Source organism: Eleginops maclovinus, chromosome 6, assembly GCF_036324505.1.
Source record: "Eleginops maclovinus isolate JMC-PN-2008 ecotype Puerto Natales chromosome 6, JC_Emac_rtc_rv5, whole genome shotgun sequence".
NCBI lineage: Eukaryota > Metazoa > Chordata > Actinopteri > Perciformes > Eleginopidae > Eleginops > Eleginops maclovinus.
The window spans coordinates 7,258,739-7,283,421 of record NC_086354.1 but is presented as its reverse complement, the minus strand read 5'-3'; the positions used below and the strand labels follow the sequence as shown (position 1 = coordinate 7,283,421).

General features: G+C 40.9%; 1 protein-coding gene across 4 annotated transcripts in view; it reads left to right on the top strand.

Annotated features, from left to right (window-relative positions):
• The window catches only part of carmil3 (capping protein regulator and myosin 1 linker 3), a 101,755-nt gene extending 77,447 nt beyond the window's left edge, over window positions 1-24,308 (top strand). The window contains exons 28-41 of one of the 4 annotated variants that reach the window (XM_063885161.1): window positions 609-784; window positions 903-996; window positions 3,477-3,602; window positions 4,783-4,849; window positions 5,460-5,647; window positions 6,303-6,382; window positions 12,753-12,872; window positions 13,657-13,822; window positions 14,872-15,229; window positions 16,990-17,096; window positions 17,186-17,399; window positions 18,508-18,579; window positions 18,862-18,975; window positions 23,603-24,308. In XM_063885161.1, the coding sequence (XP_063741231.1) occupies window positions 609-784; window positions 903-996; window positions 3,477-3,602; window positions 4,783-4,849; window positions 5,460-5,647; window positions 6,303-6,382; window positions 12,753-12,872; window positions 13,657-13,822; window positions 14,872-15,229; window positions 16,990-17,096; window positions 17,186-17,399; window positions 18,508-18,579; window positions 18,862-18,975; window positions 23,603-23,643 (1,923 nt within the window). In that variant the 3' untranslated portion in view covers window positions 23,644-24,308. The remainder of the gene's footprint in view (window positions 1-608; window positions 785-902; window positions 997-3,476; window positions 3,603-4,782; window positions 4,850-5,459; window positions 5,648-6,302; window positions 6,383-12,752; window positions 12,873-13,656; window positions 13,823-14,871; window positions 15,230-16,989; window positions 17,097-17,185; window positions 17,400-18,507; window positions 18,580-18,861; window positions 18,976-23,602) is intronic. The other 3 variants (XM_063885162.1, XM_063885164.1, XM_063885163.1) reach the window with 3 other exon arrangements.
• The last annotated feature ends 375 nt before the right edge of the window (window positions 24,309-24,683 follow it).

The following is a 24,683-nucleotide window of genomic DNA, read 5'->3' as shown; positions in this document are numbered from 1 at the left end:
AGATGTAGCCATTTCCCCGCTGCAACTGTATTTTAAACAGTGGTGCAGCTCTGGACTAGTTGCATTTAAATTGCCCATTAATAGTGCCGGGGCTGTGTGTGCGGCTCAGGTATGCTGACTTCAAACGAAACGGAGCATTTAAATTCAAAGGGAGGGAACAGTTTAACATTTCTTTTAGTTCCACTCCCATTGGGATTCAGTAGCACTCGAATGATAAAAAAAAAAGAAGCAGCATGCCCTGAGGAGGAATATGGGGTACTTTCTTTTGAACTAGTTTCCATTTCTGTTTGTGCTTTCCAATTCTAATTTTGCCCAAAGTGAAGATCAATTCAAATGCAGCAAAACTGTGTTGGTGTTAGCAGATCATAGGAATTGTTCGCAGTCTATACATGGGTAAATGCATTGCTGCAGTGCACATAAATAAAAGATGACAACAAGTCAGAGTAAAGGAGCTGGAGGCAAAATCTAAGGGAGAAGATAAAGAAACAGTGCACATGAATAATGAAACGCTTTGGGAAACAAAAACGCGGGTGTATTGAGTGCATTATGAATGTTGCGAGACGTAATTTAGGTGTAGTGATGCATGTGTGGGTTCATCTGTAAACAAGGTGGTGGTGGACTCCATGGTGTCGCTGTGCCGTGAGCTGTGTCCAATGTCCTGCTCCGCCGCAGAGAGACTCAACCCGCCCCTCTCGTCCATCTCTGAGCAAGTTTCCATCCCTCGCTCCGCCATCCGCAGCGCCCTGATGGAGCGAGCGGCGGAGGATATCAACAGAGCTTTAGAGTAAGAAGCGGGTGAAAGGAGTTCAAAGGGAAGACACAAATGAATGCCAAGAAAACTTCTCGAATTGTAATTCCCTCCTCTGTTTTCCCTTGGTGTTTTTTTGTGTTGTTTTTTTCAGGGAGGTGAAGTTGTCTGTGGTCTCCTATCTGACCAACTCCATAGTGGATCAGATTCTACAAGAGCTGTACACCACCCATAAAACCCTGGTACTGGTAATACCCCTTTACTGCATGACTTCTATGTAGGAAAGTAGAACAAAATGTTTATTTAATCTATAGCATCGCTGCAAAGGTGACTTGGAGAGGCCCTATTATGACTTTTTTCAGTTTTCTCTTTCCTGTAGTGTGTTATATAGGTTTTAGTGCATGTGAATGGTCTGCAAAGGCTAACATACCTAAAGTTCCCTCCTTTGGGGTTTTCTATCCAACACACTCCCCCTGCCTGAAACACTTCAATTGGACTCCTTTGTATAGTGACAACACACACGCTACTATTGGCTAACGCTCCAACACATTGTACATGATAGGCTAATAGAGTGGGACATCTGTAAGACCAATCGCAACAGAGCCAAGCAGCCAACAGGTGAAAAGAGTTGTTGAAAAAGAGTAAGAGGCACAAAATAGATATTTGAAACAAAAAAAGGACCATATATGTCCTCTTTAAAGATAGTGGCATAAAAACGTTTTCACAAATCTCACCAGAGAGTCGTTCAATCCATAGAAAGTGCCCCATTTAGAAAAACGTTTCACTGCAGGGTTCTATCACAATAAAAGATGGCATTTCAGTAAATAAGTCATTACTCTTTTCAGCTTTAATTTCTCTCAATTCTGATAGATTTTTCCAAAACAAATAGTGAGCTCCGCCACCCCTGTCAGCGTTTGTGTCTCTTCCAGCTGTGCCACTCTCAGAGAGAATTAGAGATCAGTGGAGAAAGCCTGCACATCATGCGTCATCGGACCGGCTCGAGAATCAGCCTTAATGAGACCACGGATCACATTATTTACAATATTGCAAAAATGCACCCACATTTTCACATTTCCACTTTTCCAAACTTTTTTATTACTTTTCAAATTCCCTTTTCCACTGAATGATCGATTATATAGATCAATTTCGAGATCACAATTATTATATATTGATTAATCTTAATGTGGCCCTGAATGTCATCAAAGCCAACAGTAAATAAACAACAAGGCACAACAAAACAATACAGAACAAAACAATACCATACAAATTCATTTTAAACTAATGTATATGAACCCCATTACATTAATCCAAATTCCTGAAGTAGGTTTGACATGACTGACAGGCTGCAGAACTGCCCCCTGCATCAGATTAACTCTCATTGGTTAAAATGTTTCCGCACTTCAAAAAGGGCTATCACTATTTCCGAGTCAAATACATTTCATGCTGCTCTCTGTTTTTCATTACAATACTGTCAGTTCTGCACATTGCAAATGCACATATTTTACGCCAATTTGAATTTAATTTAATTATTTTAAGTTTACCTATATATTTCAACCACATTCTATGTAAATATTGCTATATTTTTTATGTTATGATAGTTATCTTAAAATGGTTTTTTATCACGGCTCCAGTTTTTGTTTTATTTTTATGTTTGTATATGTGTGCACCGTAACACCAAGACAAATTCCTGTGTTGGAAATAAACCTGTTTCTGGTTCTGATTCTGAAAAAGCAACAGCTTATTTTGTGTCGTGGTTCAAATCCTCCATTGATTTGCGTGTTTGTCTACTTCATAATGATTCATTTCATTTCGTCATATTTTTCTCTAGTAAGATGAGTCATGGATTCATCTGCAAAAAAAAGATTTTAAAGCGAGTTGGCTGCTGAGTGGAATACATCAGTGTGTTGTTTATCAGAAAGCAAACATTATTGATAAAATATTGCCAAATATGTGCAAGTGTGCCTACAGCTACATCAGCAGTCTGAGTGCCCCAGGAACGCCTCCAGATGACGCTCAAATGTCAAAGTGGACAAACATTTTAGTGCGTGGAGAATCAGGGCGGTGCAATGTGATGTGAAGTGCAGCAGCTCATTATTGGTCTCTTTTATCAAAGACTTTCTCCAGCATGAAGGACCCATTAAAATGTGATGTGTGGGATGTTTTTGATCTCTCATGCTGTCAAAAAAGTCTGTGTATCTTTTAATTTTGAGTATCTTTAAGTGAAGTAGGGACCTTTTTTAGAGCCGCTGCTGTGCCATTACCACATCAAAATGAAGGCTTTTTAAGTATAGAGTAGGAGAGTATTGCCTTGAGAAACAACATAGTCTGTTAAAGGACGTGATTAGAGATGTGGGTTTTCCTCTCCTCTCTATTTAATTAAATTGTTTAAAAATGAAGCCAGTGGAAAAAGGAGGTGAAAATAGACGTCTGGCAATAACACTGCTGGCTGCTGTTTAGCATTCTATTCCCTGCTTCTACCTTACATCTCTTTTTCTCTTCTTGCAGTGCCAGTTTGTCCTCTATCATGCCTCACTCCGCTTTGATAATCAGGAAATTGTGTTTTATTCATGGTCTTTGCAAACTATAGCGCTTTGCTTTGTTTGTAAGCTTCTTGCGTACAAGGAGTGCGGGCACGCTTCTCCTCCGAGATTGTGCTGAAGGATATTGATCCAGGTCTCATCACGGCAAATTTGTGTGTGTGTGTGTGTGTGTGTGTGTACTTTATCAGCTGCGGCAGGTGTCTCAGGCGAAGCGCTGGGATGACGTAGGGACGGGCCGCCGCACCATCAGACAGTCCAGGCTAGTCGAGTCTCTGGAATTTCCAGATGAGGACTTTGGTGTCAACCTGGGAATAGTAAGTGTCCGAGGGCATGCGGATAATGTCCGAGGGCTTGCGGATAATATGTGAACCCTCGCTACGTCTCCCTGAAAAGATAATTGACAGGCTGATAATAACACTGCGGGGGAAAGGACAGAGGGTTTTGTCCAATTTCTAATAAAAACAAAGGCTTGGCTTTCAGAATATAAAAAGTATAGCTGAACACCAGTGATAAATACATTGTTAAGGCTTGTTAATGTAGGATGGCAAACAGAGCAACTTAATGAAAGAGGCGTTACAACAGGTGGTGTATGGTGTGTGTTTCCTCTCAAAATACATAAATACACACTTTCTTTGCTGCGGTTTTCCTCCATCCGAGTAAAAATAACATCCTGATCGTATGACTTAAACATTATAAGAGGGCAGCCTGCTAACAAGCTTTGTTTTAGACCAAAAATAGATTTCAGAATCATAGCTAATCCAGTGGTGGTCTAAAGAGAGGGGTCAAGGGTTACTACAGTATGCCCCCAAAATATTAAGCAATGAGCAGCCTCTCTTCAAATAACTTTTGCTAAATGATTGACTTTGAAGGCCTTTCTCTCATAATTGTGTCTTGATAAGTGTATTTATTTTATGAGTATTTGGAAAACATAAAAAATAATGTTGTCATTCAAAAGCCGAAATACATCTTTGAAATGTGTTTTCGGGTGAGAGTGATTTTGATGGAGCAGGTCACATTATGTGTGTTTTCGGTGAATTGAGAGTTCCTTATTTTACAGGTGGTACACATGTGTTAACCTGACGTGCCAGATGGTTTGTTAGGCAGAACCATATGAGAAGCTGTCATTTGGAAACTGTTCTGAAAAGGGCATGCACTTTGAAAAAATGACTTGGCAGGTGGTTGGACGAACCATCTGTCTGTCACCATTGGAGAAGAGGGAACATATTTTCGAACAAAAAAAGCCTTAAGTTCTCTTCCCTTCGTTCCTCTTTTTTTTAAAAAATTCTCCAGTTGATATAGCTGAGCAACTTCTAGGGGTGGCACAATCTTATACCTATTGTTAAAAATCTTTCTTTTACTGAAAATACGATGCATAACCCCGTCATTTCTTTGGCTTGCTTTTTTTTGTTGCTGTTCTCACACCTGAGTTTACATATTTGGATGAAGAGATTGAAATCAAAATGTTCATTTTACATTTCTCTCCTTTTTCAAAAGGACACAATGGCTATAAAGAAGCGAAGCTCCAGAACTAGAAGAATCCGTCCCGTCTCCACCAGACCCAGTGAGTGTGTTGCGCCGCCGCTAGCAGCTAATTAGCCGCAAGTGCTAACGTAGCGTGATATTATATCACAGTATTAGCATGGGCATGGTCAACTGTTTTTTTTACTTGAGAAAGTTCTTTAATTGGTTTAACTTGAAGTTTTTAATTGGTGTGCAACTATTTTTCTCCCCAATGCTTATAGGGACTTTGTTATTAGACAGTGTATTAAATATTGTATGTTTACCCTTTAGATTAAGGGATAAAGCCTTCTTTAAGTGGCTTTTATATCCGTGCTATGGTGGCCGACAGGTGCAAACGTCCCGAAACAATTCCATGAGGAGAAACGTGCTGCAGCTTTAAAAAATGATGCAAATATCAAAACACAAAGTGTCCAAGCTGTGCTCCTCTCCTTCTAGTCTCCCTGTTTCCATAATTTTTTTTAGCTTCTTTCAGCGTTTCCTTTATGCAGTGTTTTTATTTAATGCTGCACATGTTTCAGCCAGTTGGTGAAAGTGTTGTAAATGCTATCCATGTGTTATCAAGTTGGAAAAAGGGGGTTGTTATAGAAGCTAACAAACGGTGTACTTTAACAGAAAAAATATGCCTTTAAAATCATTGTCTCTTTGTCTAGGTGTTGGTGATGAGCCAAGTCCTTCTCCCACCCCCTCTGCTCCACTGCACTCCGCCCCAATTACGCACTCGGCATCATGGGAGTGTCTGTCCACCCTCCCCACAAACGGCTCGCCCCTGCGTCACGTGACCCACGTCAGGCCCCGCCCACCACGGAGACACAGAGCCGGGCACCCTCCCCCTGAATCTGTAAGCCCATGGAAACAACCTTTTACCTGATTAAGAATATTCATTATTCCTCGAGCAAGTGACAAAAAACTCTTAATGGTTTTGTCCTCTTAACTTTTTAAATGCCATCTGTCTCTTCTCATTAAAGGTAAAGGACTCTGTATTATATAAGTGACACCATTGTATGTTTAACTGCCCTATTTCTGATCTTAGCTGAAGTTAAGTCTGTTGAGTAAGTAAACCCAGCATGTGTCTAGTTCTCAAAAGGCTTCTTTTATCTTCTTTGTGTGAAATGTTGTTATTTATCTGGTTTTCTATGCCAGGGGCACTTTCCAAAAATAAGTCCCCCTTTCTTTATAAAGCAGGAAGCTGTTGCGTATGTTTCTGTGACTCAAATGTTAATCACGCACAGCCATCTCCCAGGGGCAGCCTCTAACTGAGCGGCTTGTTTGTTTGGAGACTTTGTAAAAGCCTTTTTTCTAAATCGGTACAAACTCTGTTAGGGCAGCAGGATGAGTAGCCATTTTACACACTTCTGTTGGCAGTGGACTCACTCCTGCAAGCCAGACATTTAAAACCATAATACCTTCTGTCAGCCTTTCAGATTCTGTCGACATGGCGGATTGATCATTGCTATCCTTTTATTCTATCTGTTTCCTGTTGTGTGCGTGTGTAGCACTGCTCAGAGAACGGAGGAGTCAGTATGATGGAGGATGGACTGCCTGACTTCTACAGCAAGAGGGTTCTACCTGACAGGTGAAGCTTTTCTTGAACTTTGAAAAATGTAGTGGATGTGTCAGTCACTGTACATCAACATGTTATAAATGGCTAAAAAGACCATTAATTCATTAAAGGGGCTCCATTATGCTTTTTTGGGTTGTCCTGTAGTTTGTTATATAGGTTTTTGTGCATGTAAATGGTCTGCAAAGGCTAAAATCCCCACGTTCCCTCCAGAGGGAGTATCTCCCACACACCGGGTGCACACAGGTATATGATCCTAAGTAAAGAAAAAACATGACGTAACATCTGTATGTCAATATTAAATGTCTGTCTTGTTTTGCAGCTTAAAGTTCATGTTTGAACGGAGCATTTGCATAAAGCATGTTTCATGACACAAACAGCGTTGGGTCGGACTGGTAGTGCAGCATGTGAAGTCGGGTCCAATGCAGACTCCCTATTTGAGGGCTTGTTAACCCACTCCCCCTCGCGTCCACTCCACACTTGTTGAATTGGAACAGCACTTAATGTGGCGGACCTTCTCCGCAAACGCACAAACCGAGGGGTAGGGGGCGGTTTGGAATTAAGCCGTTGGGACATCACTAATTTAACAAGCGCTTCTATTGGCTAGCGCTCCAACACAGTGTACGTGATAGGCTAAGGCAGTGGTCGCCAACCCGTCGATCGCGATCGACATGTAGATCTTTGAAACATTCCCTGTAGACCCCGAAAATAATACAAAAATGAGTTTGTATTTTGTAAATATGTTTGTATTTTTTCAGCGTAACAGGCGGCATTAAATTGACTAATAAGATCAAAGAAGGATACTGGCACATTAACTGTCGCAAAATGACAATATACGGCACTAGCAGGTGATAGCTAATAGACGGCAATGTTGTCAGCTGGCATGGCGGAGGCTCCGAGAACGAAGTCGAAAACGTATAATTTCCATGAGGAATGGGAAGAGGAATTTATTTTCAACATGGTGAAAGACAAGTGTGTTTGTATGCTGTGCCACCAAACTCTGGCGCTGTCTAAAAGAGGAAATCTGGAGCGGCACCACAACACCAACCATGACAATTTCAGACAGTTTCCCCACCAAGAACGCAATCCGAGCTGGGAAAGTTGCTGAGCTGAAAGCGGGGTTGAAGGCCCAGCAGTCGCTTTTCACAAAACCTGCTGCCAAAATAAGGCAGCGACTGAAGCTTCATTTCGTATTAGTCACATTTTAGGTTAATCACAAGAAGCCTTTTACAGATGGCGATTTATTCAAGGAGGCAATGGCCATCACTGCAGGATTTCAACGGCTTCAAAAATAAAGACGACATCAAACCGCGCTCCGCAGTGTCCAGCTTGGCCCCAATACAGTGGCGAGGAGGGTCGAGGAAATGTCAGGGGACATGGATCGACAAGTGCTTAAAGACTTGTCACACTGTGAATATGTTTCACTACAGTTTGATGAATCCCTGGATGTAATGGACACAGCTCAGCTTGTTGTATTTGTCAGGATGGCTTTCCCGGACTCTACACAAAAGAGGATCTCCTCATTCTTTTGCACTTAAAGGAGAGACGAGAGGTGAGGATATTTACAGCCTGTTTAAAAAAATATGTCCGCGATAATGACATCCCGATTCACAAACTGGTGGCAATTACCACTGATGGAGCCCCAGCAATGCGCGGTGTGCGCGCTGGATTTATTGCGCTGTGCCGTAACGACCATGATTTTCCTGACTTCGTGAATTACCACTGTGTCATTCATTAGCAGGACTTGGCGGGGAAGGTCGCGAACTTTTCTCAAGTAATGACTCTGGTGGTCAAACTGATCAACTCGATTAGAGCGAAAGCGCTTCAACATCGCTTATTCAAGGCGTGATTTGCTGCCCGAGATAAAGACTTTTCTGCAGACAAGGAACGAAGAGCATGAGGAGCTGTCAGATGATCAGTGGCTGCTGGATCTGGGGTTTCTGACAGACCTAACGGCAAAACTGAACAACGAGCTCCAGGGAAAAGACCGACACCTGCCCCACATGATAAGCGCAGTGAATGCGTTCAAGGCCAAGCTCGGTGTTTGGGACACACAGCTGAAAAACGGGAGGCTGACACACTTTCCGAACTTAGAGAAAATATCACAGGCCATCGGTGACAAGGACACTGTTCACCTGGACAAAGTGGCAGCAGAGTTCAGTCGGCGTTTTTGGTGAACTAGAAGTCATGGAAGATGTTGCTGCATTCGTCTTAAACCCATTTTCAGCAGGTATTTGCTCTGCCTAGTGGGGTTGACATGGAGATGGTTGATTTGCAAAATGACATGGAGCTATAAGTAAGATCACGGGACAGTAACTTTGGGGGAATTGTCAGCAGGGAGACGTTTCCCCTCCTCACCTCATGTGCACTAAGAGTGAGTGCCTACTTTGGCCCCACTTACCTCTGTGAAATGGCGTTTTCACAGATGAGAATGAGTAAATCAAAGTACAGGAGCCGCCTCACTGACAGACACCTCACAAGACTGTCTCAGACTAGTTGTCAGTAGCTATGAGCCAAACTACAAAGCACTCACAGACAGTATTCAGTCACAGCCATCTCACTAACCTGGGTGAGTAACATGCCAGTTTTGACATCTGATGGCAATGTGAAAAGTGATGATGCATAAGATGGTACATAACTGCACTGAGCTTATTTACACTGACTGAGAATTTTGTTAAAACACAATTACAGTTCTATTTAATAATAATAATAATAATATTACATTTTATTGATATATATTTTCTAAAATGCCGATGTTATGTAACTTCCATGAAGCTTGAATGAATAAGCATAACACTGCATATGATCTGCTCACCGCTAGTGTGTTTTGTGTGTGTGTGTGTGTGTGTGTGTGTGTGTGTGTGTGTGTGTGTGTGTGTGTGTGTGTGTGTGTGTGTGTGTGTGTGTGTGTGTGTGTGTGCCCTCTATGAACAAAATAATTACCTCATACAAAAGGAAATAGGCCACACCTTTATTTATTGTGTTGGACATAAAGCTGCACTTGGCCTAAATGCATTGGGAATGTTGTTAGCATTACAGTTGTATTTTCTGAAATGCTGATATTAATGTGACTTGAAGCTTCAGTGGATAAGCGTAACACTTCATATGATCTGCCTGTCTACCATAAACAAAATACTGTCTCGTGGAAAATTCCACATTCCTTTTCTTTTTGTGTTAAAATGAAATTGAATAACTTACAATTGAAGTTGTTAGAATTGAAGTTGATGGGTTAGAATTGAAGTTGATGTGTTGATGTGAAGCTATGGCCAGTTTGATACGCTAGTTACAGTGTTTTCTTTGTTGCATACATTTGAACGTTGGACCAAAGCATTTCACGTAATTCAAATACAGTTAGCCTGAATAAAAGGCGTCAAGTTGGAAGGACAATCTGGGCTGTCTTTTTCTTTCAACGCTTAAATAGGTAGATCTTGCCTCTCACCAAGGTGGAGGTCTGGGATCTTGGGCTTAAAAAGGTTGGAGACCACTGGGCTAAGGGGTGGGACATTTCTAAGCAGTGGATCAATCACATCAGAGCCAGCTAGCTAACCAATCAGAGCAGACTGGGCTCTGGTTTCACACAGAGGGGGAAAAGAGGTGTTGCAGCACAGGCAGTATGAGAAAAATAAAGAGCTTTTCGTACATTAAAGCATGGAGACCTGTCACAGTAGAGGCAGAAAATACAATTATGAAACCTGAAGGTGAACATAATATGTCCCCTTTAAATAAGTGTGATTGAAAATTTCCATATGAGTTAAACTGTAATGTGTATACGGATGTGAATCACATTTAAATTCTGCACTCAAAATAACATGATTCAACCTACTGCAACAAAAACAGCAATATCCATGTATAACCACACACCTACATTAGAAGTATTCCTCCTGTATGTTTTATACACTTCATACTACATGCATTAAACAGGATTAATGTATGTCCTCTATACTGTACACATCTATATTGCTTTGTACTCTCATGTCATGTAATAGTATCAATAAAGAATGAGCAGCATGCTGCAAAAGCACTCTGCAGCAGATGTAATGGAGATGTTGCATTTGCACTTAATAGAGTCCTAATTTTTAGCTCCATTTGTTCAATAACCAGAACATACTCGAATATATGGATTAAATTATCCTGTTTACTATCACAGTGCAGCCTGCTGTTTCCTTTCTCTTTCATTTTGTTTGGACGTGCTTTCTCTTTATTACAGAGGGAACTGGTGGTCTGTGTTTACAGATCCATGAAAAAACAATTCTATATTAAAGAAACACAACCATTTGTTTTTCTTCTGCCTGTTAAATTTCTAAAAATAACCAACAGAATATTAATTGAGTGTGTTTTAAATACAGTGTATGTTCTATTTTAAACACTGGTTGCTGGCTACATGTTGCCAAAAGATAATCTGTTTTAACCCCTGTGGAATAGAAAACCAATACTTTACCATTTTTGCTTTCAGTTTGTTATGTAAGAAACATAGACGTACAGATTTGCATCTTACATTAGCATTGGAGTCTTTTTTAAGTGGGTGCTTAAGAAGCCATGAACAAAAAACTGTATTTGGCAATTTCTTTCAGTTTTACTCTTTAAGAAAAAACCAACGCCACCAACACGAATCATCAAAATAGTTAAAGTAGGCGCTGCAGGGCGCCCCCTCCCTATACAGAGCCCACGCGCTGTGCGTAGGGCCTCATGTTGCGCTGGGGGCCTCATCTTACAGTATGTGCAAATGTGGTGCAATTATGCTCAGCACAGTTTCCACGCTTTGAGGCCTGACGTCATCATTCAACATCCGATGTAAAATTTCGCTAAGGGCCCCAACTTGGCCAGGGGAAGCACTGGTGCACTGTATTGGAGTTTAAACATATTGAATGTAATGTTAAGAGTAAATAAAGATATATTGTTTTTCATGTGTGGGAAAAGCCAAGTTACTACTGTAATGTAAAAGTGTTGCTTGTATGTAAGTTGATTTAGAAAAATCTTCAGCTTACAGGGTTTTCTGTTCCAAAATCACTGACCCATTTGTCTTTCAAATTCAATACAATTCCATTAAATCATTGCTTTTGGATGCAGCAAAATGTTAAAAATGTGATATACATTTTAGTATCTTTTAGCGAATTGTTATGGTTTTCAGACCTGCAACTGAACTGTTTTTATTCACCAAATGCTCCCATCAGCGTTGTTTCATAATAACTGTCAACCTAGTGGAACATTTAGCAGCTAAAATGTGCTCACAGCAGGGCATTTTATCAAGATTCATTGAGGCATCACAAAATATGCCCGCTGTTAAATATATTAAACCATCTGTACAGAATTTGAAAAAAGAAGTCAAAGGGAAGGGGTGTCCTTGAATGGAACGGAAGCCTGATTAGATTAACAATCTCACAGTCCATTGCTGCAGTGGCGGGAAAATGTGGTTATGAAACACCGGATCATTCCATTCAGGTCACACGGGGGTGCTGAAAGTCGGATTTGACATAGACCTGCGTGGTTTCCTTAATAAATAAATATTCATCCTATACTCATCAGCAGAAAAAGCTGATGTGGGGTCGCTGTTTCTTTTCGGCCCATAAATCTCCTCCTTTAATCCAGTTCTACAAACAGCTCATCACGCATATACAACAAACAGTGTCAATGAAAAGTAAACGTTATTCGACTTTAATCAAAGATTCTACTGTAAATTCTCAGTCGGGGACATATCTAGAAAAAATGGTTGATTGGCATTAGATAAAATGTAGTCAACTGTTGACAGCGTGATACGGAAGCCACTGATGAAGAATTGACAGAGTGGAACCTGTCCTCTACGTCTTTTCTAAGGTGTCTAAATTATAATAATAATAATAATAATAATAATAATACATTTTATTTATATCGCACACTTTAAAGACGACGTCATCTCAAGATGCTTCACAATTCGATGAGAAAAAAAAAGTTAATAAGGAAACATTTAACACAAAAATATTAAATAAAATACAAACAAATCCAGAGAGCTGAGTAAAAAAAAAGAAAAAGGTTAAGGATATAAATAAAGGTTAAAAGAAAAAAAAAAGGACAGGACAGGACAGTGCTACTAAATGGGTCATATTTGCTTTTTACTTTTACCAAATGCAACAGTGATGAACTCATTAATGCATCAATAACTTAAGATTTTGAAATGAGACACTCTGCATTTTGTACTTCAAGAAAGAGTTAATGCTAACACTTGTTTGTGCTTTCACTAGTAAAATATGAATGGAGGACTTACATCTTTATCTTATATATTTAGTTTACTCTGCGGTATTACAGTCAATTAGCCTTAATGGCTTTAGCATTAAAGCTTAAACTATACTGTATCCGTCCATTCTTTTACCGACAACCTGTCTGCTATCCCTCCTCTTTCTCCCCCCTTCAGTCAGCTGTCGTCCCTCCATCAGGGCCAGTCGCTGAGGAGAAAGAAAAGACGCAGCGTGTTGTCAATTTTCTCCGGCTTCCGCAAGAACCGCAATTCCACCATCTCTAATCAGGACTTGGAGTGAGTACGCGGCACAGGGGCCGGGTGGAATGGAGGGGGATGAAAGTTAAATCTAAGTGCAGTTACCCAGAGAACGAGAAGGCTGTTAAACGAAACCAGCGCCGGGCATTAACGTCGCCTCATAGCTTCATAAATATTTTAATGGAAGAAAATATTTTGCTGTCTCCAACTGTTTTCCCTCCCTTTTGAATTGATGGCATTGCATACATTTAAGTTGAGCCTTTAATAACGCCACTATAGTTTAAAAAAGTAGAAGAAATGCACTTAGTAGGCACTCTTTGTGAACCTCCACTTTTGAAAGGACTTAGTCTCAGACAATGGAGGAGAAAAAGAGTTTTATGTGTGCTGACAAAGGCTCTTAAAAATGTGAACTTTGAGGAATTCTGGCGAGGTGGAAATCCGGTGACACAATCGCTTCAAATGTTTAATAGTCACGCATGGAAGTTATATTTTTAAGTTATCCAGCAGCCTACAGCGATCTGAAAGAGGAGGATAAAAGAACAGATGACTCATCTTAAGTGTAGCTATTTCCAAAGTAGTTGCATTCAATTGGATGCCCTCTGAACCCATTTTATTTTCCTGCGTGTGGGAAGTGCTACAGCCAATGGGCCATAGACATGTTCATTAATTACAATATCATCATATATTAATACAGAAAGTCAGAGATTCTGACACTTATTTCATAATCCTGTGTCTCATAGGTAAAATCTGTACCCTAAAAATGTCAGAATAACGATTCACTCATCAAAGTTTCTTGTGTTTTTCTGTCTGTTTGTCCCCGCAGCGCCTCAGAGAACGTCTACTCGATGATTCAGCACCCTAAGGACGCTGGGAGGCCAGACAGCGCCGGTCCTGGGGCCAACGGGACCATGTCTTCTCCTCGGCCCATACAGGGTGTCCCTGTGCAAGGGATGAGAGCTTCCAGCCCCCCCTGCCTCATCCAAAGACAGGTACAGCTTTCAGTCAGTCACAGTCATAGGCATTAACCGGTGAATACTGATCCACTTCCAAGCATGGATGTGTAACGACAACAGGAAACACCTTTGGAGGCTATAAAGCGTTACGCTTGAAGCTAAAATGGCCTGACATCGGCAATCTTTCGCATCCATTGGGCCCATAGAGCATGTGAACTTCTGCTTTGTGTCCACACTTTCATTTTGTAGCTGATTTCTCAGGAAAAGAGAGGCTAAATACCTCGATTCGGTTGATAGCACATCTTACCACTTCTACGAACTTAAACTTAAGGAATTTATATAAAGGATTTTGTAAATGTTTGTACTGGGTGGGTAGTTGATTTACCTTAAACAGATGATATGATTATTTACAAATGTCCCTTTACTAAAGTTATTCAATGGAAGTAAGTTTTCTCACATCCCAGGGGATCACATTACTGATGTGGTAGTTGTAATTCCAGGGTTTGCCCATTACGTAGATTGGTTTCAATACCCGGCGTACTTCCAGGACCTCTGAAAGGATGGTGACACTCCTAAATGTACATTTACAAAAAGCCAAAGCATTATTATTCTGTGGATTAAAGCACCGATCGGGCAAAATAATTTCAAAACCTTGTCTTTGGTCTGCTTCCATCCTAACTCATCAATCAAAATCCAACTGTCTTCCAACTCCGATTGCTCCACATGACTCGACAAAGTGCAAAGATGAATGCTCTCCCCACCACCTGATATTTTTCTGGTCTTTCTCTGTGAAGGAGTGTGCACAGTAGCTCGTCAGAAGTGTAGAGGACTATGTGGATACATTTTAGTCCCTTCCCAAAGGAACATGCAGACACAAATCCCTTTGCTTCTCAGGGTGGTGTCCATGGATCCACTGAACCTTGAGTAGAGGCCCAGGAAAATTAGGGATAATTGAATTTTGGTATAATTAAATTCACCAGAACTGCAAAATGATTATCGTACTGTTGCCAGGAGAACATACAGTTAAATGATTCGAGCAACATCCTATAAGGTAGATTAAGAGGTGTCGTTGTCTCTTCGTCCAGTCCACAGACCTGGTCAGCATGGTGTACAGCTGCATCGGGGCGGAAATCGAGGACTCGGATGGCAGCAGCAACTGCGACTTCAAAGACACGGAGCGAGATACTGACAGGTCCCCCATCCTCTCCGACGTCCCCGCCGATGCCCGGACCAACGGCCACGTGGCGTCCTCCAGCGAGCAGACGGAGAGACAGATGGAGGCGGGCAGGCAGGAGAGGATCGTCCCCCTCACAGACCCACGGAGCGACATGGAGGAGGACGGGGAGAGCGGCGGTGGGAGCCAGGGGAGGCCGGAGCCCCCCCCACAGGGCAGCAAGCCCTCTGTGGCTGTCATGAGGCAGAGACACCTGCAGGAGAGCTTAGGTACTGCACCTCATACAGCAAGTGAAGTTATTTTACAATTATTTTAACATTTTTGGCTCTGGTTGGATATTAGTTATTGTGTAATGCAACCCTCATACAAAAAGCCAATCCAACATGAAAACTGGCCTTCCTATACTGACTAGAAAAGGGCCATATGTCTGTGCACTGTTATTTAAATGCACCCTCTGCACTCGATGCACTTATTCATTCCAAATTAGGAATTTTCATCTAAAAATACATTTGCAAAAAAATATATATGTATATATATCTATAGAGTAAAAAACATGTAGATACACAAAATAAAAATACACAGAATCATCAATAAAACATTACAATAGAGAGAAAAAGGGCCTTAATAATAATACAACAATAATAATAATTAGATGTATTATAATTATCATTATGTATATTGTAATTATAATTATTATTATATATATTGTAATTATAATAATAATGTTATGGGACAGATTCTGTATCAATGAGTGAAATACTAAAGGCATCATTATTTTAAACACTTTTATTTAAATTTAAACAACAATTTAAATGTGGAGCATGAACATAATATTGTCAGAGATATTCCATTGTATATTTACCGTAAAATTTACATATAATTGGAATTATACTTTTTCTTCAAAATCTCTTTCAAAAAGTGGCACTTTTTTTGGTTATATTGTGGGACCTTAATTGACTGTGATAACAAGTAATAATGTAGGCAGGAGAGGATCGTCCCCCTCACAGACACAGTAATATTGCAGGAGGTTATATTGCACAAAGTTTTATATTTTCAGATAGTGTTATTGCACATCAGGGGTATTCCAGTCTATGTGTGTGTGGGGTGGTCTACCAGGGGCTGTGGTGGTTGTACAGCCTGCCCGCTGCAGGAAGGAAGGACCTGCGGTATCTGTCCATAAGACAGCGTGGGTGAAGAAGTCAGTCACTGAAGGAGCTGCACAGTGCAGTCAGGGCTCTCCAGGACAGAGCTGTAGAATTCTGAGATCTACAGTATTTGTAACATAGTGTAAAGTAATGTATGGATGGGGGGGAAAGGCCCAAAAGACGCCATTTAAAAAGTTGGAAAGCTAACAAACTGTAAAAGTTGGATCAACATCATTAAAAGAAATTGGGTTCAGGACAAGTCTGTCAGAGTCAGTTTGAAGAGGGATAAATGGACGGAGTTTTGATTGGCTCTATCTCAAAAGTACGCTTTCCATTTACAAACAGAGAGGCTCATTGGTATGGGCTGTTGTTGATTTCAAGACTAGACTCCATAATGAGCCAAACATCCTCAGTTCCAAACATCGCTGCAGACTGCACTCTGGCTCAAGGGGAATTAAGACGTCGGTACAATAGCTCCAGGCCAGAGCCGGCCATGCCATAAAATCAATGTGAGAATCTGCAGAATGACATTAAAAATGGAGAAATGGTAATGAAAAGTACATTTTTATATTGCTGCAATTTGTGCAGGGCAATAAATATTAATAATAGGTTCTGCTACTGCTCATTTAATGAAGATCAATGGTCGCCTATCAGCTTTATTAAGCTTTATTAAGCTGATAGGCCACCATTACCATTAACATGCGTACAGTATATGCACACTATCAAGGGGACAGCATAATATGCATTTCATATTATATTTAAAGATTTATTTGGGTGAGAGTGCACTTATTGTAGATACTACATGTCCAATCCCGTCTTGAACAGAGTGCGTACAAAATAAAAAGTGTGTACCTTAGATTCCTTTTATTTCTTTGTCTCTGCAGAAGAGGCAGGAAGGCTGCAAGTAGAAGAGGACCAGAGTGAACGAAAACACGAAGAGAAGCAGAGAGGAAGAGGACCAGAGGGCCAGCGTCCTCTCCTGCCCACTAAGGTAAGTGTTCTACGGAAATGAAATAAGGAAAAAGAACCCGAAGATTTTTAGCTGTGTAAAATAACACAAATGCTCTTTTTCTCCTTCAGCCGAGCCTCGACATCTTAAGAGACAAGACCTCTCCGGAAAAGGCTGCGCGTTCTCCCAAAAGTTCGCCCGCCAGCCCAGGTGAAGAGCTGACCAATGAGCAGAGGAGCCTCCCTCCAGCTCAGCCCATCACAGAAGAAGAGGGGACCGCTGAGAGGAAGAGCCCCCCAGCGTCTGCCAAGCCGGGGAGAGACGCAGCGGATCCTGCCAGCCAAGGTGCTGTAACAATGTTGCTCTACGGTAGAGAGTGGAAGATTGTGTAGATCAACATTGTTGTTGTTGCTTATTTGTACTTTTTAAATATGTAAGAAATATATATTTGCCAAAACTGATCAGCATTAACTGTCTGCTTCTCATGACCGATGATTACATTAGATGTCATTTTTATTGATCCCAATTTATTCAATTGTTTTGTTGGAGCAGCATTTAAAAATGGCTACTGAGACCACTGCAACATTATCAGTGTCTCTGGTTTTACTGTTTATAGGTATGTGTCTGAGTAAAATAAACATTTCTTTATTGTATTCTATAAACTACTGACAACATTTCTCTGTGTTGGAATTCAACAGACACTGGAATGGCTGCCGTACATGTAGAGATTGAGATTTCAGTTTTTTCCAGAGCTATACTGTATGTAAAGTGGCTACATTCAAACAAAAAAGATATACAAAATATAAGAATAAACAGGACAAATTATAATGCCCTATAACGAACTAACCTACTACTACAAAGTACATTTTGATGATTTCATATTTAGAACAGAATCACGTTTGAGTCTCCGTTTATTACAAAAAAGAACACTTTGTTTCTTGTATAGTAACTAAAAAAGCCTGTTTATGTAATATAATAATATCTTCCTTCTCTTTTTCCTCCTCATTTGACTTTTCCTTCTTCTCCTTCTCCTTATTTTCCTTTTTCTTCTTCTTCCTCTTCTCTTTCCTCTCCTCTACCTTCTTCTACCTCTTCCTTAACTTAAGTGGTTATTGGGCGTAAAACAAACCAACTTTAAAAAAGTATCTATTTTTCGATTCCTTTCTTTGTATTAGTGGGCAATCATTTAGTTATAATATATATCCAATTATTGACATGTTTGGATGTTTTGTATGCCTCATATACAGTATATGCAATCCTTGATTTTTTTTAAGTGAAAATGGTCAGAATTGACACAACAGTTTTTTCTATTTCCGTATAACCTGGTGGATTTAATGCTAAAATCCAACAAGGATCTAGGAGACAGAATACTGTATGTTGTTGATGATGTCAGAAGGCCATCATGGACAGAATAAATGCAGATGATGATGTTTTTTCTGACTCCAACAACCAGATGAAGAAGAAGGCCGTAATGGATTCCCAGCAGCATCTTGTCACACCAGGAAGTCCAACTCCTTCGACATAGGTACCGTACGTCTTTCTCAGCATGCTTGTAACCACAACCTCAACATGCATGCTGATTTGCTGTACATGCATGAACGAGACAAATTGACATCTTGCTGTTTTCTCCATAATTCAGAACAATGGCCCACAGCCTTTTGTTATCATTATGTCAAATGAAAACAGCGTGATTTTGATGTGCTCCCATGCCTGTTAGATCTTCCTGGCTGCTTTATCCTGCAACCCCCCCCCCCATTCCCTGTTCCCACATCCCACTCTGTCTGTGTCTCATGCCATTTCCCTTCAGGCATGGAGTCGGACAGCCCCTACGATCTGGAGAGGTCCTCAGATCGCAGATTCCCTGTGAAAAAGCCCTGTTTCCCCCAGTACAGAAACAGATCTCTGGACTTCCCTGCAGGGTGTATGTATCTGTTTCACTTCCTGAGAAAATGTGCAGTATGACGGCCATGTGGCATGTGATCTGGCACAGATTGAATTTGGCTAAAAGTTAAAGGGGCTCTATTATGCTTTTTGTGGTTTTCCCTTCCCTGTAGTGTATTTTATAGGTTTTAGTGCATGTAAATGGTCTGCAAAAGCTCAAATCCCAAAGTTCCCTCCCGTTCATTCCTATGAAAGTTGCTCAGGGTCACGTGAAGCCAAAATGACCTGCCTCTCGAGAGCAGAAGTACCCATATGTTGGCCAATAGAGCTCGAACTTGTGTTCTGCCTAAGCCCCGCCTCCGATCTCCTGCTCTCGGCTAAGTGAAAAAAGGGTTACAAAAGTGTTTATACTAGGCAGTTGATTTTGTTTAAAAATAAGTATCCTCTGATTTACAGACCTCTCTTTCCCAATGTAACTCAATGGTAAAATGTATGGGCCCAATGACGTCACAGACTGACACGGAAGTCGTATTAGCGCCGTTTGGCCACTACGAAAATTTTCATCAACATTCAGCACACTTCCTGGGGGCTTGGAAACACACTGGGTACTTCTCACTTCTCTTATTTGTCATTTCCTCGCTCCTTGGTCCTCGGTCTCAGTCGAAGTTGATTTGTGTGCGCCATCTTAAGGAGCGTCCCATGGCGCTTATTTGTGCCCGAGAAGCGAGATGGGAGGAGCGATAACCTAGGAGGCTCCGTGGAAAGGAAGTCCCATTGCTCTTAAAGCTAATTTCCATGCTTCCTCTCTCTTTGCGTGGTTTGCTTGCGTCTGTCCATGCATCCCTGGTGGGAGGACTAATGCGCAAGGAAAAGAAGCAAGTTAAGAGAAGTGAGAAGTACCCAATATGTAACACTTGCGCTTCTATTGGCTAGCGCGCCACCACATTGTACGTGATTGGCTAAGGGGCGGGACATCTCTAAGTATTTGACTTTTCACGACACAGCCGGCTCGCTAACCAATCAGAGCAGACTGGGCCCTGGTTTCAGACAGAGGCTGAAAAGAGGTGCTGCAGTACAGGCAGTATGAGAAAATAAAGAGCTTTTAAAACATTAAAGCATGGAAACATGTCACAGTAGAGGCACAAGATACTAGCATGAAACCTGAAGATGAGTGTTGGTTCCCCTAAAAGCAGAAAGATCAGTGTGAACAACCTCATTTTATCAACAAATTCTGCACCAGAAAAAGTCCTTGTAAACGTTTTCAAAGCACCGTACATGTACGAGTCATACCGAACATATTGAACGCATGCTTGTTCTGCTATTTTATGAATGGCTCCAAAGAAAGAGATCACAAAGCATAATTTAAAGCTGCTATTTGGCTGTTCTCCAACAACGTCTCAGTGCAGCTGGCAGATGCTTCTGACACTGCCTGGAAGAGTTTGCTATAAGTCGGGAACCTCGCCATTTCTCAAATAAAGGACCTTTTATCACTGCTTTAATTCGAGCTGATTCCTTTCTGATTCCTCGTCGTATTATGGAGATAATTGGCAGCCATGTTTAGCTGACTCGTTGTCGATCTCGATACTGAGCCGTTTGCCGTCGGAGATGAAAATACTGTGGCGGTGGAATTCTAGGAGCTCTAATGACACAGCAATACCGCTGCCAATGTTCTCCATCATATACAGCTGTATGTCAAGAAGCTGCTGTGTGAGGCTCAATTACCATCACTGTGAGGGGGATAATGATGACGGCATAACAGCCAGTTATGCAGGAAGTGTGCATGCGTGTTCCTCTGGTACTGTCCGGTTACATTGTGGGTTAGCTGAGGCATCAGCCAAGGCTTCTGGACCACAAGGAAAATAATAGTTCTGATGTTCAGTTATTTATTATTTTGTCAGATTGGAACAAATGTTGAGGATCAGGGCCCACAGGGGGATGTTTGTTTTTGGTTTTTTTGGAATTTAATCTCAGAATTCTGAATTTAAAGACAGAGTTTAAAAAAAAGTCACTTTTGGTCAGATCTCTAAAAAACACATTCAAATGTAGCTTTTTTTAATGACAGATTTATGGAAATAGTTTCACTTACTTGAAAAAGCGGTTTCCCCTTTCCTGCAGTGTGTTATGAAGGTTTAGGTTCACTTAAATGGTCTTCAAAAGCTAAGATCACAACGTTCCCTCCAGAGGAAACTGCGTGCGGTGTGCGAGGAGGAACCCGTTCATTCATATGAAAGTTGCTCAGTGGCGCGTGAAACCAACATGACTAAATAACTGAACCTGAAATACATTTTTGATAATTTAAATTGTATTTATTTGTTGTTTCACTTATTTATAAAAGTAAACGTTGACAGAATTGTTCCTTTTCAGGTAGTGATTTATGATGACTAACACACTGTTTTTACTTTATATGAAAACAAATTTAAGTTTAGTTGATGTAAAGGATGTATAGTTTTGTAGTTTCAGTTTTTCAGAAAGGTAAATGTTGATATTATGGCTAAAAAATTAAATCTGCAGTATTTTTTGTTTTTACAAGACAACCCATTAATATGAGTTGTCTTAAATAAATGAATCTCATTGATTTATTTATCACATTTTCTTCATCACCAACAGCAGCCAAATTTTCACATTTATGTTTCCAGTACACTGTGAAATCTGAAAACTGGAAGTGTGAATAGTACACACAGAACATAATTAGCATCCATTTAGAGTCGTGTTTGCTGCCAATCTGGTGAATTCAAATCCAAATTTTTTATTCTCCTTTAAGCATTTAGCACTCCATTGCGCTAACTAGCTAGACGCTTACTTTGTCCTTATGGTGTTTGATATAAAGCAAGTAGAGTACAGATGGTTTACTATAAAACAAATCTGTCTGCCATGGTTTAAAAGAAGGTGGTAGATAGCTGAGTTGCGTGCCAACATAAGAAAAGTTGGATACAGACACTATTCATTTAATCCACTGCTAATGTACTATACTACTGCAGCATTAAACCTGCAACAACACCATTGTTTGGCCACAGAAACAACCTCTTACAGTTTTTATAGTGAACTTCACATTAAGTTTATTATTTAAACATAATGCAGACACAAAGAAACATTAGCATTTAGAGTTTGAACTGATTCAATATTCACACTCCTTTTAGCTCTGCAGATCTAGGTAATCATTTGTGGGGATTTACATTGAAATCTGCATCTTTACAAAGGCTTTAAACATCGACCAGTTACTGACATTTCTGCCGGTATGACTTGTTGATAAAGGGACACTTTAATTATGTGCATGGGCAGTGAAACGTTTTTAGGCAGGAGAAACAGCTGTGTCTGCACTGTGGAGGTTCATAGTAATGAAAAATACAACATAATAAAAATCTCTTTGAATATTGTCTTGTTACCTGCCTTCATGGCCTTCCTTTGGTGACGTCTTCTTTGGACGCCCACTTTGCGGCATGTCTCTGACATCCCATCCCTCGTTATATGGAACTTGGCTTTGGTACTAGAGCTCAGTCCAAATAACACACACCCTCTGATCCCCCTTTTTTACTGCAGTCGCTTTACCGCACCATTGTGACGAAAAGGGAGCTGCGCCAGAAGGCAAAGCTCTCTGCCTACCGAGCCATCTTTGTTCCTACCCTCACCTATGGTCATGAAGGATGGGTCATGACCGAAAGAACGAGATCGCGGATACAAGCGGCCGAAATGGGATTTCTCCGCAGGGTGGCTGGCATCTCCCTTAGGGATAAGGTGAGAAGATCAGTCATCCGGGAGGGACTCGGAGTAGAACCGCTGCTCCTTCGCATTGAAAGGAGCCAGTTGAGGTGGTTCGGGCACCTAGTGAGGATGCCACCTGGGCGCCTCCCTAGGGAGGTGTTCCAGGCACGTCCAGCTGGGAAGAGACCGAGGGCTAGACCTAGGACCAGATGGAGGGATTATATCTCTTCGCTGGCCTGGGAGCGTCTTGGAGCTGTTACCTCCGCGACCCTGAAGGAAAAGCGGGAGAAGATGGATGGATAGATGGATGTTTTTTTTTGGAACACCAGCTTCAAGTTGCCCTATCGCACAGGCCTCATCCAGATCAGACAAACGTGGCGTGCCGATTCTTGGAGCAGACGCCAACTGACCACTGTAGCAGGGCCCCTGCTCACAGGTGCTGACAATCAGGTGCCAATCACGCACCTGGGGGGACCATAAGCTAAAACCAAGAGTCAACAGCAAAATGAAAGCTGTTTGGCATTGGTAGAGAGATTAGGCACATTTTTCAGAGGCGCAACCCTCATACTCGGCTCTGCTGCTCGTCCCACAAATGCATGTTCCTCTCAAATGTGGCAGCATTTTAAAAGGGTAATAAAAAGGCTTTCCAACGGTATAAGATTTATTGCCAAGAAACATTGTTACACATGTCCTTACTTTTGTTGTGCTATGTTTATAATAATGTCACTAAAGGAGAAACTTGATATCTGCTTTCGGGTGGCTTAAAATAAAGGTTTGTATGTATTGGCAATTTGCCAAAATGAATTGTAAAATATCTGCACATCTGTTTATATCCCATAACATCTCCTTTAAGTGTGTTTCCATTAGTGCAACCCTTCACTTCACACATAATCACAGACTCATTTCCACAGAAAACATTTGAACTGCACAGGTTTAGTCCTGCATTGACATTGTTTCTGTTCCTTTAGGTTATGAAAGCCCCCAGCTGGGAAACAGAGACGCGTTATGACGTTACCAGTGCACCAGGAGGAGTTTTCTGGGGAGGGACTGGAACAATGAGGACTGGAGAGAGACAAGCTTTTAAAAACCGTGTGGACTCAAGAGATAAAGCTCCAACAGCTGCCCACCCCCCCCCCCCCCCCCCTTCTCCATTTTAACCCATGTAAACATTTGTTGCTGAAAATGCATGCAAGGTATGCTTTCTGTTTTTAACTGGTTGCACTTGCTATTTCCTCAGGCATTAAGGATGATCTAAAACCTGCAGTACATAAAGCACACACAACCCGTCTCTCCAGTAGGCTCATCATGAACTATTTTATGCATTTGTGCAAAAGTATAGGAAATACCGTCGTCTTGTCCCCCGTTCCCTGTCTTTTACTGACAATCTGTGACTACTAAGAGTGAGTTTTTACTGTATTGGTTCTAGTGAGGATGTAAATAATGAATCTAAAAGCTGCACTAACCATTGTGGTAACCAATCATGTTTTTATTTGTGATAATATGTCATTTGATAACTGTGTTTGTGAGGATGCTTTTTGGTGATGATGATTGAGACATTTGTGTTGTCATGCACTTAGCACTCCCATCTCTTCAAGAGTATTTAAGTCAGTCAGTGTGGATCTGATTTTGCAGGCCTGGAAATGAGTATATTTTCTAAAAAAATGCTTCTATGAATCGGAATAAATAAAATTGACTTTACACAAGGTATTGTGTTATTTAAATTCACCTTTTATGAGCCTTCCTGCATACACAGTACATTTACATGTTATATAATAAGAGCAACATGCATTTCCCAAAAAAGCAATTCAGCTACGTCACAAGGGTTCTATTCGCTTGGGCTTCATAACACTTTTCCAAAGAAATATTTAGATGTTTTGGGAATTGTGCTCTTGCTTTTATTTCACATTGTTTGAGACATGTAAAGAATAAGGAGTTAGCTTAGCCTATGAACTTTCTGGGGGAAAAATAAAACAGTGTTTCTCTCACCTGCTCTGTAAAATCACAACTTATCATTTTACAATTCTTGACAAGTAATGTAGCCTTAACGCA